A 12,905-nucleotide genomic window follows, 5' to 3' on the forward strand; every position below is an offset into this window, starting at 1 on the left:
AGTACAGGCTGGCCAGACCTAGGCTGAGTCAATGCCGTGAGGTGGTCCCATGTCCTCGCCTTTGCCCTACACCCCCCTTTTCCGTCAGCTCCTAGAAGGCTGTCGGATCCCTGAGTTGCCCAAAAGACACTTTTTTCCCCTACGAGGGAAAGGTAGGGGATTAATAACTGCTGAAATTCTGAATGCTGACGAGGTAGTCATCTGGGGAGAGTACAGAAGCTAGGATCCACCTTAGCACACCCCGTAAACAGAGCGGAGGGGTGGAGTCTTGGCTTGGAGCCTCGCACTTCCTGGGACCCACAGGACGAGTGGGTGGAACAGGCACAGTCAAACTCTGCAGGGCCAGAAAGCAGGGAAAGAGCCCCAGAGAGAGAAGTCGTGGTGAATGCTGTGGGGAATTCTTGTGGACGATCCCAAGCCAAGGGCCCGGGGCTCCCCCCCAGCAAGGGGCTGGTGTGCGGGAAGGGGCAGGGAGAGGGGGCTTCCTAGCAGGAGCTCGTCTCCAGGCCAGGGATAAGACCCCACTCTCGGAAGCTGCTTCCTCCTTGTCCAGGTACAGTCTTCCTGGGAATGAGGGGAGGGGTACAGGTCAGGAGGACCCCTGGCCTTCCAAAGGGCTTGTCTGCTAGGATGGAGAAAAAGTCACTCTTTCCAAGAGGATGGCTCAAGGGCTTTCCCGGGGACTCTGGCACTTTGGAAATGCATGCAGTCTCCTAGGGCTATTCCCTGTCTTTTCTTCTAGCCCCCTCAATCCTTGGCCTCCAGCCCCTGGGCTGCCAGCTGCTCCCTCCTCTCTCCCAGCTCTGATTTCGATTCCAGAGAACGGGCTGATTTAACGAGGCTTCTAGCCCACAGCTCCTTTCCCTGGGGCCTCTCTGAAGTGGAGACCACCAGGGGGGCACTCCCCAGCAGAATATGGGCTTAGGCAGGCTGGGTACTCTGTGTGACCCAGTTGCTAAGGCAGTGCCTGAGGCTGGTCCCATGTTCCCATGGCAACCGGGGGCCAAGCTCCTAATCCATTAAAACAGAGCTTTGTACCAGGGGAGGGGCTGGTCAAGCCTGGGAGGGAGTCCCCTTGGTAGAAAGCTGTGTTAGAGGGGCTGGCTAGACCCAGCTGCTGAGGAGGGCTCGGGGCTGGAGGCATGTACAGGAGGCATATATACTTTTACAATAATGGTGAAGATTCTATAGTTCCTGCCTTTCCTTAATCTTGGGTGGAAGAATGAACTTTGGGCCTGGACATGTGTACAGAAGGTGGGGATAGATCTAGGGAATAGTGCTGGATTCCAGGAGCATGGATTGATTTCAAGCTTGTAAGAACCATGGAGGTCATCTGGTCCAATCCCCTCATTTTATAGATGAGGAAACAAAAGTCTCATAGAATTTCATTGCTAACCTAATATAGCAAAGTTATTTAAACTAGAGATCCAGATACCTGGTTCACCTTGGACAGTTCACCTCACCTCTGGGCCTCAGTTTCCTCCTCTATAAAATGGGAGGAATAATGTCCACCCTAGCACTTTATGGGCGTTGTGAGAACCTTATGGGATAATAAGTGAAAGTCCTTTGACAAGTATAAAGGACTATATCAGCATAATGGAATAGCATTCTTTTTCTAATTGTGGCGACCTCTAGGAATTCTTTTATATTTCTTGCTTGTATAGTTGATCAGCCGGGGTTTTGACTATTGATGACCAGATATCCCCCTAGGGAGACATGAGGATACCAGCATACCCTGGAGCCCTCATTTGTAGACTCCAAGGTGACACCCTTGGGGATAGCTGAAAAAAGAGGGGGGCATTCCTCACTCTCCCTAGCGTGTTGGTCCCATGCCCAAAGACTCTTGCTTGAGTGCCGTTCTGAACAACAGGGCTCTTAATAAATCCCCAGGGTAGCCAATCATTTGGAACTTCTCAAAAATGCCTGGAGTTTCCAAAGGCACTGAGGCTGCATTTGTATAGGCCAGGAAAATTCCTCGCTTGCCCCGAAGCAGAGAAGTTGGATTTCAATGCCCACATTGTCAGTATGGTATAGAGTTTCTGTGCTGTTGTGGAAAGTGCTTTTGTAAACCTCAAAACCCTGAACCAATGTAAGTAGTTAGTTATTGCTAGTAGTGGTAGGATTGATGGAGGTGCAGGGGGTTGGTAGAAGCAGCCGCATTGGCTGTAGTAGTAGTAACAGAATTTCTTTTGGAAGGTTAGGGGGCAGGATGAAGAGAGAAAGCCAAGAGCATTTGTATGGGCCATCCTAAAATGACTCAGAAACCAAAACAGCTCTGGAAATGGGCATAAAGCAGCATTATTCCAGCCTGCTAAAAGTTTAATTGTATTTTATCTTGTTTTGTTTTTGAATCATGGGAACGTGTGCTGATGCAGTTCTATAGGAAAAAGGTCTTCAAATTTCAACCTCCTTACCCAGTCTTACCCTAGTTATTAAATCTGACCGTGGTTGATCCACAAAGGCTCTTTTCTTGGAAACCCACTAGAAAGAAGAGATGCTATTATGACATATCCAGGTCTCCGAGAAGTTAGAACAGAAACAGAGGATCAGAGATCCCCAGAGACCTTGGTGGAATGGTGTTTTATTGTGAAGAGACTTCAAGGATCATAGATCTTCAAATCACAACTTTTATAGCTAGGAGTCTTAGAGATCATTGAATCCAGTCCCCTAATTTTATTGATGAGGAAATTGATGCCTAGAGAGATTAAGTGATTTGTCTGAGGTCACACAGAATAATAGAACCAGGATTTGAGCGCAGTTCTCTTGTCTATCAAGGGACAGCTTAGTGATGCAGTGGATGGAGTGCTGCGCTTAGAGTCAGGAAGACTCTTCTTCCTGTTTAAAGCCAGCCTCTTGACACTTCTTAGCCACGTGACCTTGGGCAAGTCACTTAGCCCTATCTGCCACATTTCCCCATTTATGAAATGGAGAAGGAAATGACAAATCACTCCAGTGTCTTTACCAAGAAAACCCCAAAAGAGTCAGACACCATGGAAAGACAACTGAACAATTCCTGTCTACATAGCCAACATTATTCTCCTGTACCACAGGAAGAGGTACAATGATGCAATTTAGAACATAATTCTGATTGTACATAAATCTATGATAATTTGGATGATTGGGGGAAGAAATTTTCTGAAGGGTAAAGAGCGATGTGTCTTAATATCCTTTTAACATGTTAGTATTTTGTGGCAATGGAATGGATTGCCTTGCTTTGTTAGGATAGGGTTCAGTCCTCATTCTACTGATGGAATTTTGTCTGGTCTTGGCAGGTAGTGGAGAGGCCAAGGAGACAGATACAGAAATTCAGCTCAGTAAGAAGAAAGGTAAGATTCTCCTTCCCTTTCCCCATTTCTGAATAGCTTATTTGGGTTCCTGTGGAAGTTGGGGTGAGAATTTGCAAAGACAGGTGCAAATGTTGCATGCCTTCGAGAAACTTTTTAGCTCCACATGATATCTAGTGCTGGATTCCAGGAGCATGGATTTCAAGCTTGTAAGGACCATAGAGGTCATCTGGCCCAACCAGTAAATCTGTCTCCCTATCTCATGGCTTCCTATCTTAGTCCAGATTTAGGGCACGCATGCAATCCTAGTAGCATTCACAACTCACTCTTAGTTATTCAGCCTCCAACGTGAAAGCTGGATATGCCCCTGTTTGGCATTACTGGCCAGATAATGCCCAGACTCAGTGCTTTAGTTAGGTCATCTCTACACTGGGAAAAATTTTTCTCATTGGCTATTTTAGTCAGATGGCAGCAAATGGGTAGGCCACCAAGCTGAGTTGTGAGTGGGACATTCCTGCTCTGGGGGTAGGGGTTACCGTGGAGAGTCCAGGGCTGCTGCCTAGTCTTCAGAAATAAAAGAGATAAATGTTGGCCTTCCCCACTTTCAGTGCCCTTGTGTGCTCCAAGGCTATCCCAGAGAGGTCAGAGCTTTCTATACTAGATGTTTTACCCAGGAACAGAAACCACAACCTGGGTGACCTAAGGTGACTATGAAAATTCAGGGGTCAGAGAACCCCACCCCCTTTCTGAGAGTGACTGTGCTGGCCTGGGGGAATGTAGGAAGGGACAAAGCAGCAGTGGGAGAGAACTGGGGAATCAGGAAAGGTACTGGTTGATTCTCCAAGCTATGGGAAGGCTGTGCCCCAGTGGATCCCTTCCCCTTTGATGATGCAATGACCAGGTGCCTGTGGTCAGGAGTAGGCCCTGAGGGGGAAGAAACTGGGCTTCCAGAAAGAGAAAGATCCCAACCATACTAAGGCCTGAGAAATAAATCATGGGAACTCCCACCACTGGATTCAGATAACTCCAGTAGGACACTAGCTCTCAGCCATCTCCACATCTACCCCTCTCCCTTGTTCTCAGTCACTAGCAGCAGCTCCCTCTTGGCTCTTCCTGAGGTGGCTGTGGTTCAGCAGGAGGTCATAGCATCAGTGGAGCACCCCAGGTGCCCCTGTGGGGCAGCAGGCGCCAGGCACCATCCAGACTAATTGTTTCCTCCCCCTCTCCATCCCCTCGTCGGGCAGGCAGGCACACAACCCCTTTTGGGGTGGCTGTTTGTTGTTGGCACGGGGACAGGTCGCACTTTGAAGGTTGCACCATAACCCTTCAGGGTAGGGGGTGGGGATTCTCCTCCCAGGGAGTGGCCGGCTCAGGTTTGAACAGGTCTTGGCCCAGAGCGGGGGTGACTCGGTGGCTCCCTCAACACTTTAGGCAGTTCACTCACTGCACCAAGCTGGACTGGCTGGTTCCTTTCCTCTGAAAGAACTTAGGCCATACCACCAAAAAATGGGGAAGAAACCCTGAGACTAAGAGGAGGGAGGAGAACGGTGGGGAAGTTTAAACCTGAGGGCAAAACAAGGAAGAATTCAGCCTGAGGATATTGAATGGGGATCGATAAGGTGCAGCCAGCCCACCTAGTTGTAAATAAATTTGTCAGAGAATGCTAGATTTAGACCTGGAAGGGACCTTGGAAATCATCTGGTGGAAAGTGACTTACCCAAAGTCATTTAAAAAAAGATTTAAAAGATTTTTAAATGGCAGATGTTAAGTGGCAGTGAGGATTTGAACTCAGGTCATTTGACACTAAATCTAGGAAAGCTGTTCTAAAACTGGGAATAACTAGAAGGGCAAAGAGTTGGGGGTAGGGGAAGGAGAGGGAAGAGGTTAAGGAATCAAGAGAAAGTAGAGGTATGATTATGGGGCTTTAGATGAGACCACAGGAAGCTCCAAACTAATGTTTTTTTTTAAAAAGCAGTCTAGCAGATTGATTTTTAGGTAATATTAGTTCTGAGGCTTTGAATGGATACCCTTGGTCAAGAGGGCACTCACCGCCCAGAGGAAGCGGACATTATCCTAGGCCTGCCCACCATTGGTTGATTCAAAAGCACACAGTAGGTGGGTGTGTCAGCTGGGCCTTCTTCCTTGCAGAATTATCCTGATGCTGTAGCTCAGTTCCAGCCCTTGCCCCCAGGGAAGAGACACAAGGGCAAAGTAAGTTACTCTTGGAAGGTGGTGTAGGGCCACAGCTGCACACTGGCATATACTAGGGAAGAGGGGGTGGGGTGGTGCAGGGGGTGGTGCAGGTGGCAAGGTGCCAGGGCCTGGGGAGCTAAAAGAATTGACATTGTGCCAGTTCGTGTCTGTGAGGCCCAGCCAGGCAAGATGCCAGCCCAGTGCCCAGAGAGTGGGGAGGAGCCTGGGCCCTTTCCTCAGGGCAGAAGGAAGGGGTGGAGAGGGCTGGATTTAAGCTCCATTAGGCCTGGTGGGATAGTTAGGCTGGAAGAGAGTGAAGTGGCTTTTCTTTCAGCATCTCCAACCCTCCCCCTCCCTTAGTGTCTCTGGGAGCCAGGATCTAAAAAGGAAACTACTTCTAGTGTAGAATTGTGGGAGCAGGTTAGACTGGAGTTCAGATTGGACATAGGAATTGTGGTCTGGGGAGGTATTTGTTCACAAAGGGAGTAACTACTCCTACAATCAAGAGGAATCCAAGTGTTTCTCCTGCCTGTGTCCCCCCCACCCCATCCCCATAATGCACATGTACTCGAAAAGTGCCATTTACCCTTGGGTTGTTTAATGAATATTTATTCCTAAGATGCCTCCTGCCATAAATGTGACCTTTACTGACATTCTCCTGGTCCCTGTGCTTCTGTGTCCCCCTCCTCTCTATGTCCTTCTCTTTTTCCTTTTATTCTAATTTCACATTCTCTCCATCATCTCTTGTTTGTTTTCCCATCTCTCTTCATTGCTCATATTTTTTCTGACCCCCAAAACTGATGGATCTTACAGGTTTTTTTACCCTTTTATTCTATCCTTGAGCCTTCCTCACTAACACATTTTTTAACCTCTTATTATTTTTCTCTCTTCCTCTTTTTCTCATATATGTGTAAATGAGAGTCCATTTGTGAAAGTTTGTATATTATCGCATCTGAGTCTTCATGGTGGTAAGAGTTGTGTGTGTGGGTACGAGAGAGCAATATGTCCAGTTAGGAGAGAGGTCAGGGCCTGCCCTTAGTGGAGCTCAAGTTCATTACTCTCTGGAATTTTTCCACCTCATTCAATCAGTAGAGTATCTATTTTAAGGATGGAGAAAGCTACAGCAACATTAATTTGCTCACTCCCCTCCTATAACTAACTCCCCTTCCCAGCCACTTCCTGAGGTCTTTATATATAAACAGTGTGGTGGTTGAGAGAGAGTAGAAGGGATCCATGGGAGTGGGGGAGTCCACATGGCATTTGAGAACAGTATTAGCCAACTGTGGGGTGCAACCAAGGAAATGTCTCTTCAGAGATTTTTCTTTCTGTCCACTGGGACAGACAACTTAGCATATTAAATAAAAACAACATAGATTATAGGGATGGTGCTACTATGCTGGGGCCTTTGTACTATGTATATTACACACACACACACACACACACACACACACACACACACACACCTACATTCCCATTTAAACATTTGAATTTAAAAACTTCACATTCTCCTTTATTCTATAGTTTTCCATCGGGTTCCTACTATTCAATTCAATCATCTAGCAAACATTTATTAAGTTTTTACTATGTGCAAGGCACTGTGTTAAGTGCTAGTTTGTGCAAAGGAAAAAAATGACAATGAATTTAACTTGGGGATAAGGGTTGAGGGAATGCTTGCATATATATATGTATATATATACATATATATATATACACAAACACATTTATTCATCTGTGTGATCCTGAGCGTGCATGTTTGTATGCATGTATATCTATATACATATATACACATATATGTATATATCCTCAGATATTTATTGTATGATCCTGGGGAAGTCACTTAAACTCATTTTCCATATCCTCATCTGTAAAGTGGGGATAATAATAGCACCTACCTTACAGAGTTGTTGTGAGATAACATATGTCAAGTGCTTTGTAAACCTCAAAGCACTATATAGATGCTAGCTGTATGCATCATGCTAGGTATTGTGAGAGATTTAAAAGAAGTGTTAAATGTGGTCCTTGTAGTCAGATATATCCACAAGTCATTTAAATAATAACAAAAGAATAACAAAATAAACACTAAAGTGATTGGCATTTAAGGGCCTAGAAAACAAGCACACAAGCCAAGGAACTAGCATCAGGGCCTTAGGAAGAAGCCCTCCCAGTTGAGTCTCATTGCCTTTTTGTGATAGGATTATTTATTTAGTAGAGCAGAAGAATACTGTAATCATAATATACCTTGACAGCAGTGGAGGATGTTACCAGGTAGGACTCTACGTCCAGACATCTTAAACTCAACATGTCCAAAACAGAACTCATTATCTTTCTCTCAAACCATCCCTACCTCCTCCCAGTCCCTTAGGCTTTTAACCTAAGAGTCACCTGGACTCTTCACTATCTCTCACCACCCATTTCCAAGCTGTTGTCAAGTCTTGTCAATTTCACCTTTGCAACATCTCTTGAATACACCCCTTTCTCTCCTCTGACACGGCCCCCACCCTGGTGCAGGCCCTCATCACCTCATTATTGCAATAGCCAACTGGTGGGTCTCCCTGTCACAAGTCTCTTCCCACTCCTGTCACTCTCCATTCAGCCACCAAAGTGATTTTTCTAAAATGCAGCTCCAACCAAGTCATTCCCATATTCAGTAAACTGCAGCAGCTCCCTAATCACCTCTAGGATCAAATGGAAAATTCTGTTTGGCATTTAAAGTCTTCATAACTTATGTTCCCACCAACCTTTCCAGCCTTCTTATACCTTACATCTCCCCATGTATTCTTTGACCTGTTGACACTGGCCCCCTTGCTATTCCACAAACAAGACACTCCATTTCCCAACTCCAGGCATTTTTTCTTGCTCTTTTCCTTGCCTGTAATGTTCTACTTGCTCATCTCTGCCTCCTGACTTTCTTCAAATCCCAACTAAAGTCCCACCTTCCACAGGAAGCCTTTGCCAATCCCTTTTATTTCTAGCTCATTCCCTTTGTTAATTATTTTCTTTTTATCTGTTGTTTGTACACACATTTGTTTGCCCGTTGTCTCCTTGTGAGCCCCCTTGAGAGGTGGGATTATATTTTCACTTTCTTTGCATCTCCAGTGTCTGGCCCGTAGTGAGCAGTTGAATGTTTATTGACTGAGTGGTGTAGGCTGGATGATACTACAGTTAGGTAGATTTGGAACTGGTTGAACGACTGTACTCAAAGAGAGCTGATTAATGAATCGATGTAATCTTGGAGAGAGGTTTCTAGTGGCATGCTACAGGGCTATGTTCTTGACCCTTCCCTAGCTTCCAGTTTTATCAGTGACTTATATGGAGACATTGGAGGCAGGCTTATCGTATTTGTAGATGGCAAAACATAGCTGTTACGTTAGCTGCCAGAGTTGAGAGTCACAAAATGAATGCTAAACAGAAATGAACAATATGAAATTTAACAGGGAGAAATGTAAAGTCCTCATTTGGGTTCCAAAAACAAATTGCCTAAATATAGACGGACCGAGTCTTGATTTAATAGCAGTTCATATGACTAGGGATTTTAGTTGACTTGATAAACTTAATCTGAATCATCAATTTGATATAGCTACTTAAAAAAAGCATAGACTAAATTAATAAAAATATGGCACCTGGATCAAAGTAATAATGCCAGTGTACTCTGATGGTGAGGGCACATCAGGAATATTGACCCTTTAAAAGAGGGACTGGTTAATCATAGTTAATCCAGAAGAAGATGAAACTGAAGACAATAGAAACAGAAGAAAATGGAAACCATGACATGTATTGTTTAAAGGATTGGGAATGTCTTTAAGCTAGAGAAGACTAAGGGGAGATGGAATAACTATTTCATACAGTTCACACAGAATCTTTGGTTTGTAAGGGACTTTAAGGGTCACCTAATCCAACTCATCTCCTCTAGCACATCTGTGAAAATTGAACATTCAGCTTCACCTTAAAAACTACAAGGATGGGAAGCCTACTCCCCAAGGCAGGCCATTCCACTTTTGAACAACTCTGATCGTTACAAAATTTTTCCTTACACATAGTCAAAATCTCTCAGCAGATCCCGCCCTAGTTTTGTCCTCTGGAGCCAAGGGGAGCAAGTCTTTTCCTTATTACACATGACAATACTTGAAAACAGCCATCATAGCCTGTTCTCCAGGACAAATATCCCCTTTTTTTCAATTGATCCTTCTATAGTGTGGTGTTCAGGCTTGGCATCATTCTAGTCACCCTTCTCTGGATAGGGCCCGTTTTACCAGTGTCCTTTTCAAAGGTCATGGGACTTTGGCCTCTGTCTGAAGCAACAGTGCCCCAGGTCATGATGCTCCAGATCTGGTCTAGTCAGGGTAGAAAGAAACCATTAGCTCCCTCTTTCTGAAAGCTATGTCCCTCTTCATAAGGACCTAAGATTGTGTAAACATTTGACTCGGTCTGTCATGTGTCATACTTTGAATTCATGGAGCTTTTGATCTACTAAAACCCTCAGATTTTTTCCATCCTATCTCTTAATGGCTACTGTATTTGTGCAGCTGATTTTGTGAACCCAAGGGAGGACTTGAATGCATCCCTTATTAAATTTGATACAATGTCTTGTAGAAGAGGAAAAACACTTATTCTGAGATGCTTCAGAGAAAAAAACCAGGTATGGTTACAAGGAAGTTGGAAAAAATTATGGAAAAACTTTTCAAAGATGAGTTGTCCCACAGTAGAACAAAATCCTTGGTGAAGGAGTGAACCTTTCTTCACTGAGAGCATTCAAGCAGAAGACGGATGACCAGGTCAGGATTACAACATGGACAGGAAGTTACATAAGATGACCTCTAAGGCCCCTTCAAACCCTAAATTCTCCTCCAACCCTCATTCATCTTCCTCTGAATTCCTGCAGTACTTGCAGTCAGTAATATTAATTTTGCACCTAATTGTATACTGTCTTGTATTGGTTGCTATTGTTTGTATGTAGTTAATCTTTCCAACTAGATTGTAAGCTTCCTAAACTGAAGAGACATATTTTAGACTTCTGCATCTTGCAACAGTGCAGAATGCATAGTAGATGCTCCATAAATACCCATTGATTATTTCGGCACTTGAGAAGAGACTGGTTGATTGGAATATGGCTTGATTGGGGACAGGAGTTTGTGAATGTGACCTGCTTCCTAACTCTCCCCCACCAAAAAAAGGCTTGGTTCTTACTCTCCTTGGACCCATGGATTGGGAGGTTCCTGGGGATGGGGAAGATTGTAGCTTCTCTTGAAGAGGAGAGGGCCAGAAAGGGGGCTGGGAACTTGTCCCATTTTAAATCCATCTCTCCTCCCACAACCTTCTGACCCTCTCCTTAGTCTGATTACTTGAGGGGTAAGAGAAGGAGTCTGGGCCTGGCAGGAGAGGGAGGAAAGACAGAGACACAGACACTAAAGGGAAGCAGAATAAGGCTTGGGGAATGGGGAATAGATAGGAATATGGAGTCACTGACTTTTGGCTTTGGATTGCCACCTCATCCCTTTTCATCCTTATCAATGAATATTTTAATGTCCATTAGATCCATCCATCCTGTTACAATGACTCAATGCCTCACTCTCTCTGTTAGGGTTTGAGATCTTCCTTCCCCAGAGGGAAAACGGAGGTTTCTTCTGATTGGAGGAGGAGAGAATCATTATTCTACTCTGGGTGTCTAGAAGCTGAGGAGCAGGTGGGTTAGCAAGCCTTTATTTCTTTCTCCTACTTATTTCCCCCATCACACCCTGGGTGTGTGTGTGTGTGTGTGTGTGTGTGTGTGTGTGTGTGTGTGTGTGTGTGTGTGTGTGTGTGTGTGTGTGTGTGTGTGTGTGTGAGAGAGAGAGAGAGAGAGAGAGAGAGAGAGAGAGAGAGAGAGAGAGAGAGAGAGAGAGAGAGAGAGAGAGAGAGAGAGAGAGAGAGAGAGAGAGGGAGAGAGAGAGAGAGAGAGAGAGGGAGAGGGAGAGAGAGCAGGGTATGGGAAATAGTGATTGGTTTGCAGTCTCGTCCCTCTCCATCCTTATCAATGAATAGTGTGTGTGCGCGTGTGTGCGCGCGTGCCTGTGCGCGCACACGCGTGGGGCCCTTGCCCACCACCTGTCCCCTCTTCCCCCCGCGCAGGTCTGGAGGCTGGGCCGGGCTTGGATCTCGAGGGGGCCGGGCTCGGCTGGTGCCGGGGGCGGGAGCAGCGGCCGCACAGTCGAGTTTGGCAGCCCGAGCCCACAGCCGCCTCAGCGCTCGCCCCTGCTCTCGCTCCCTCGTCCCTCCGCCTTCCCTCCGGCTGCCGCCGGGATGGGCTTCGGGAGCCGGCTGGCCCAGCTGGGCGCCCTGGTTCTGCTGCTGCGGCCGAAGCCTCTGTCCGAAGCGATCGTGCCCCGGGTCAGCCTGCCGTACGGTGAGTGGGGCGGCGAGCGCGCCCCGGAGGGGCAACCTGCGCTGGGAGGGGAGAAGGGGGAGCTGGCTGGGGTGCTGGCGGGGAAGGGGAGGGGAGAGAAGGGGGAAAGAAAGAAAGAAAGAAAGAAAGAAGTGGGAGGGGGATCCGGTGACAAAGAGGGAAGGGGAAGAATGGGAGGGCGATGCTGTGCCCAGCTGTGCACGCCGGGGACTCCGGGACCCCCGGGAGCTTTCCCTTGCGCCCCAGGTTCGGAGCGTGGCCCCCGGGTGGCCGACCCCAGCCCCTGCCACGCTCGTGCGTGTTCGCTTTCTTCCTTCTCCTTTTCACGGTCCGTGGAGCTCTTCCCCGCCCCCACCTCCCTTTGCCTCTCGAATTGGATGGCTTTGAGAGAGGCTCTGGGTGTGCTTGTAGCCCAAGCTGTCTGCCCCTCTCCCCCTCCCCTCTCTGATGCTGACCAGAGCCCTTGCCCCGCAGCCCTGCCCTGAGCCGGGCCCCAGGGGGGTGGGGAGAAAGGGGCCCAGCCAGTCCGAGTCATATAAACACTGGGGCGCTGGTATTCCAGGCAAGTTGTAGCACAGCCCAAGGAGCCGCAGCGGAGCCCGGGGCTTCCCCACCCCTTCCCTTGGAGGTGCTGGGCACAGTCCCACTTGGTGCTTCCCAGTCCCTGCCCACCCGCTGCCCTTTCAAACCCCTTCTGCCCCCCTCTGCGTCCCCCAAGACCTATTCAGCTTTACTGGCTTTCCACATCCCTGAATAGCCTTTATCTGCATCTCATTCTCCCTGGACAGCTTCTCCAAAAAGGGATTTGGCAGAGTGGGGGTGGGGAGGGCTTGCACGAGCGAGGGAGAGAATAAAGATCCTTGTGGGATGGAGGAGTCTGGGCTCTAGCTGCTGGTTTAGACCTCTAGTCCCTGGGAGTTCTCCCCTCCTGCCCTGTTCCTCTCCCAAATCCCCCAAATCAACATACTTACAGGTTGCTGTTTTCAGATGCAAGTCTAATAACAGTGATCCTCCCAGGATCATCTAACGGTCCCTGTGCCAGCCACTAT

At 47.2% G+C, this 12,905-nt stretch overlaps 1 protein-coding gene across 2 annotated transcripts in view; it reads left to right on the forward strand.

The window, feature by feature from the left end:
• The first annotated feature begins 303 nt into the window (after window positions 1-303).
• Window positions 304-12,905, forward strand: part of SEMA4B (semaphorin 4B) — a 35,115-nt gene continuing 22,513 nt past the window's right edge. Inside the window, exons 1-5 of one of the 2 annotated variants that reach the window (XM_072618539.1) lie at window positions 304-553; window positions 3,273-3,326; window positions 5,433-5,495; window positions 11,056-11,157; window positions 11,583-11,856. In XM_072618539.1, coding sequence (XP_072474640.1) covers window positions 11,754-11,856 — 103 coding nt within the window. In that variant the 5' untranslated portion in view covers window positions 304-553; window positions 3,273-3,326; window positions 5,433-5,495; window positions 11,056-11,157; window positions 11,583-11,753. The remainder of the gene's footprint in view (window positions 554-3,272; window positions 3,327-5,432; window positions 5,496-11,055; window positions 11,158-11,582; window positions 11,857-12,905) is intronic. The other variant, XM_072618529.1, reaches the window with a different exon arrangement.

This window comes from Notamacropus eugenii, chromosome 1 (assembly GCF_028372415.1).
Source record: "Notamacropus eugenii isolate mMacEug1 chromosome 1, mMacEug1.pri_v2, whole genome shotgun sequence".
Classification (NCBI taxonomy): Eukaryota; Metazoa; Chordata; class Mammalia; order Diprotodontia; family Macropodidae; genus Notamacropus; species Notamacropus eugenii.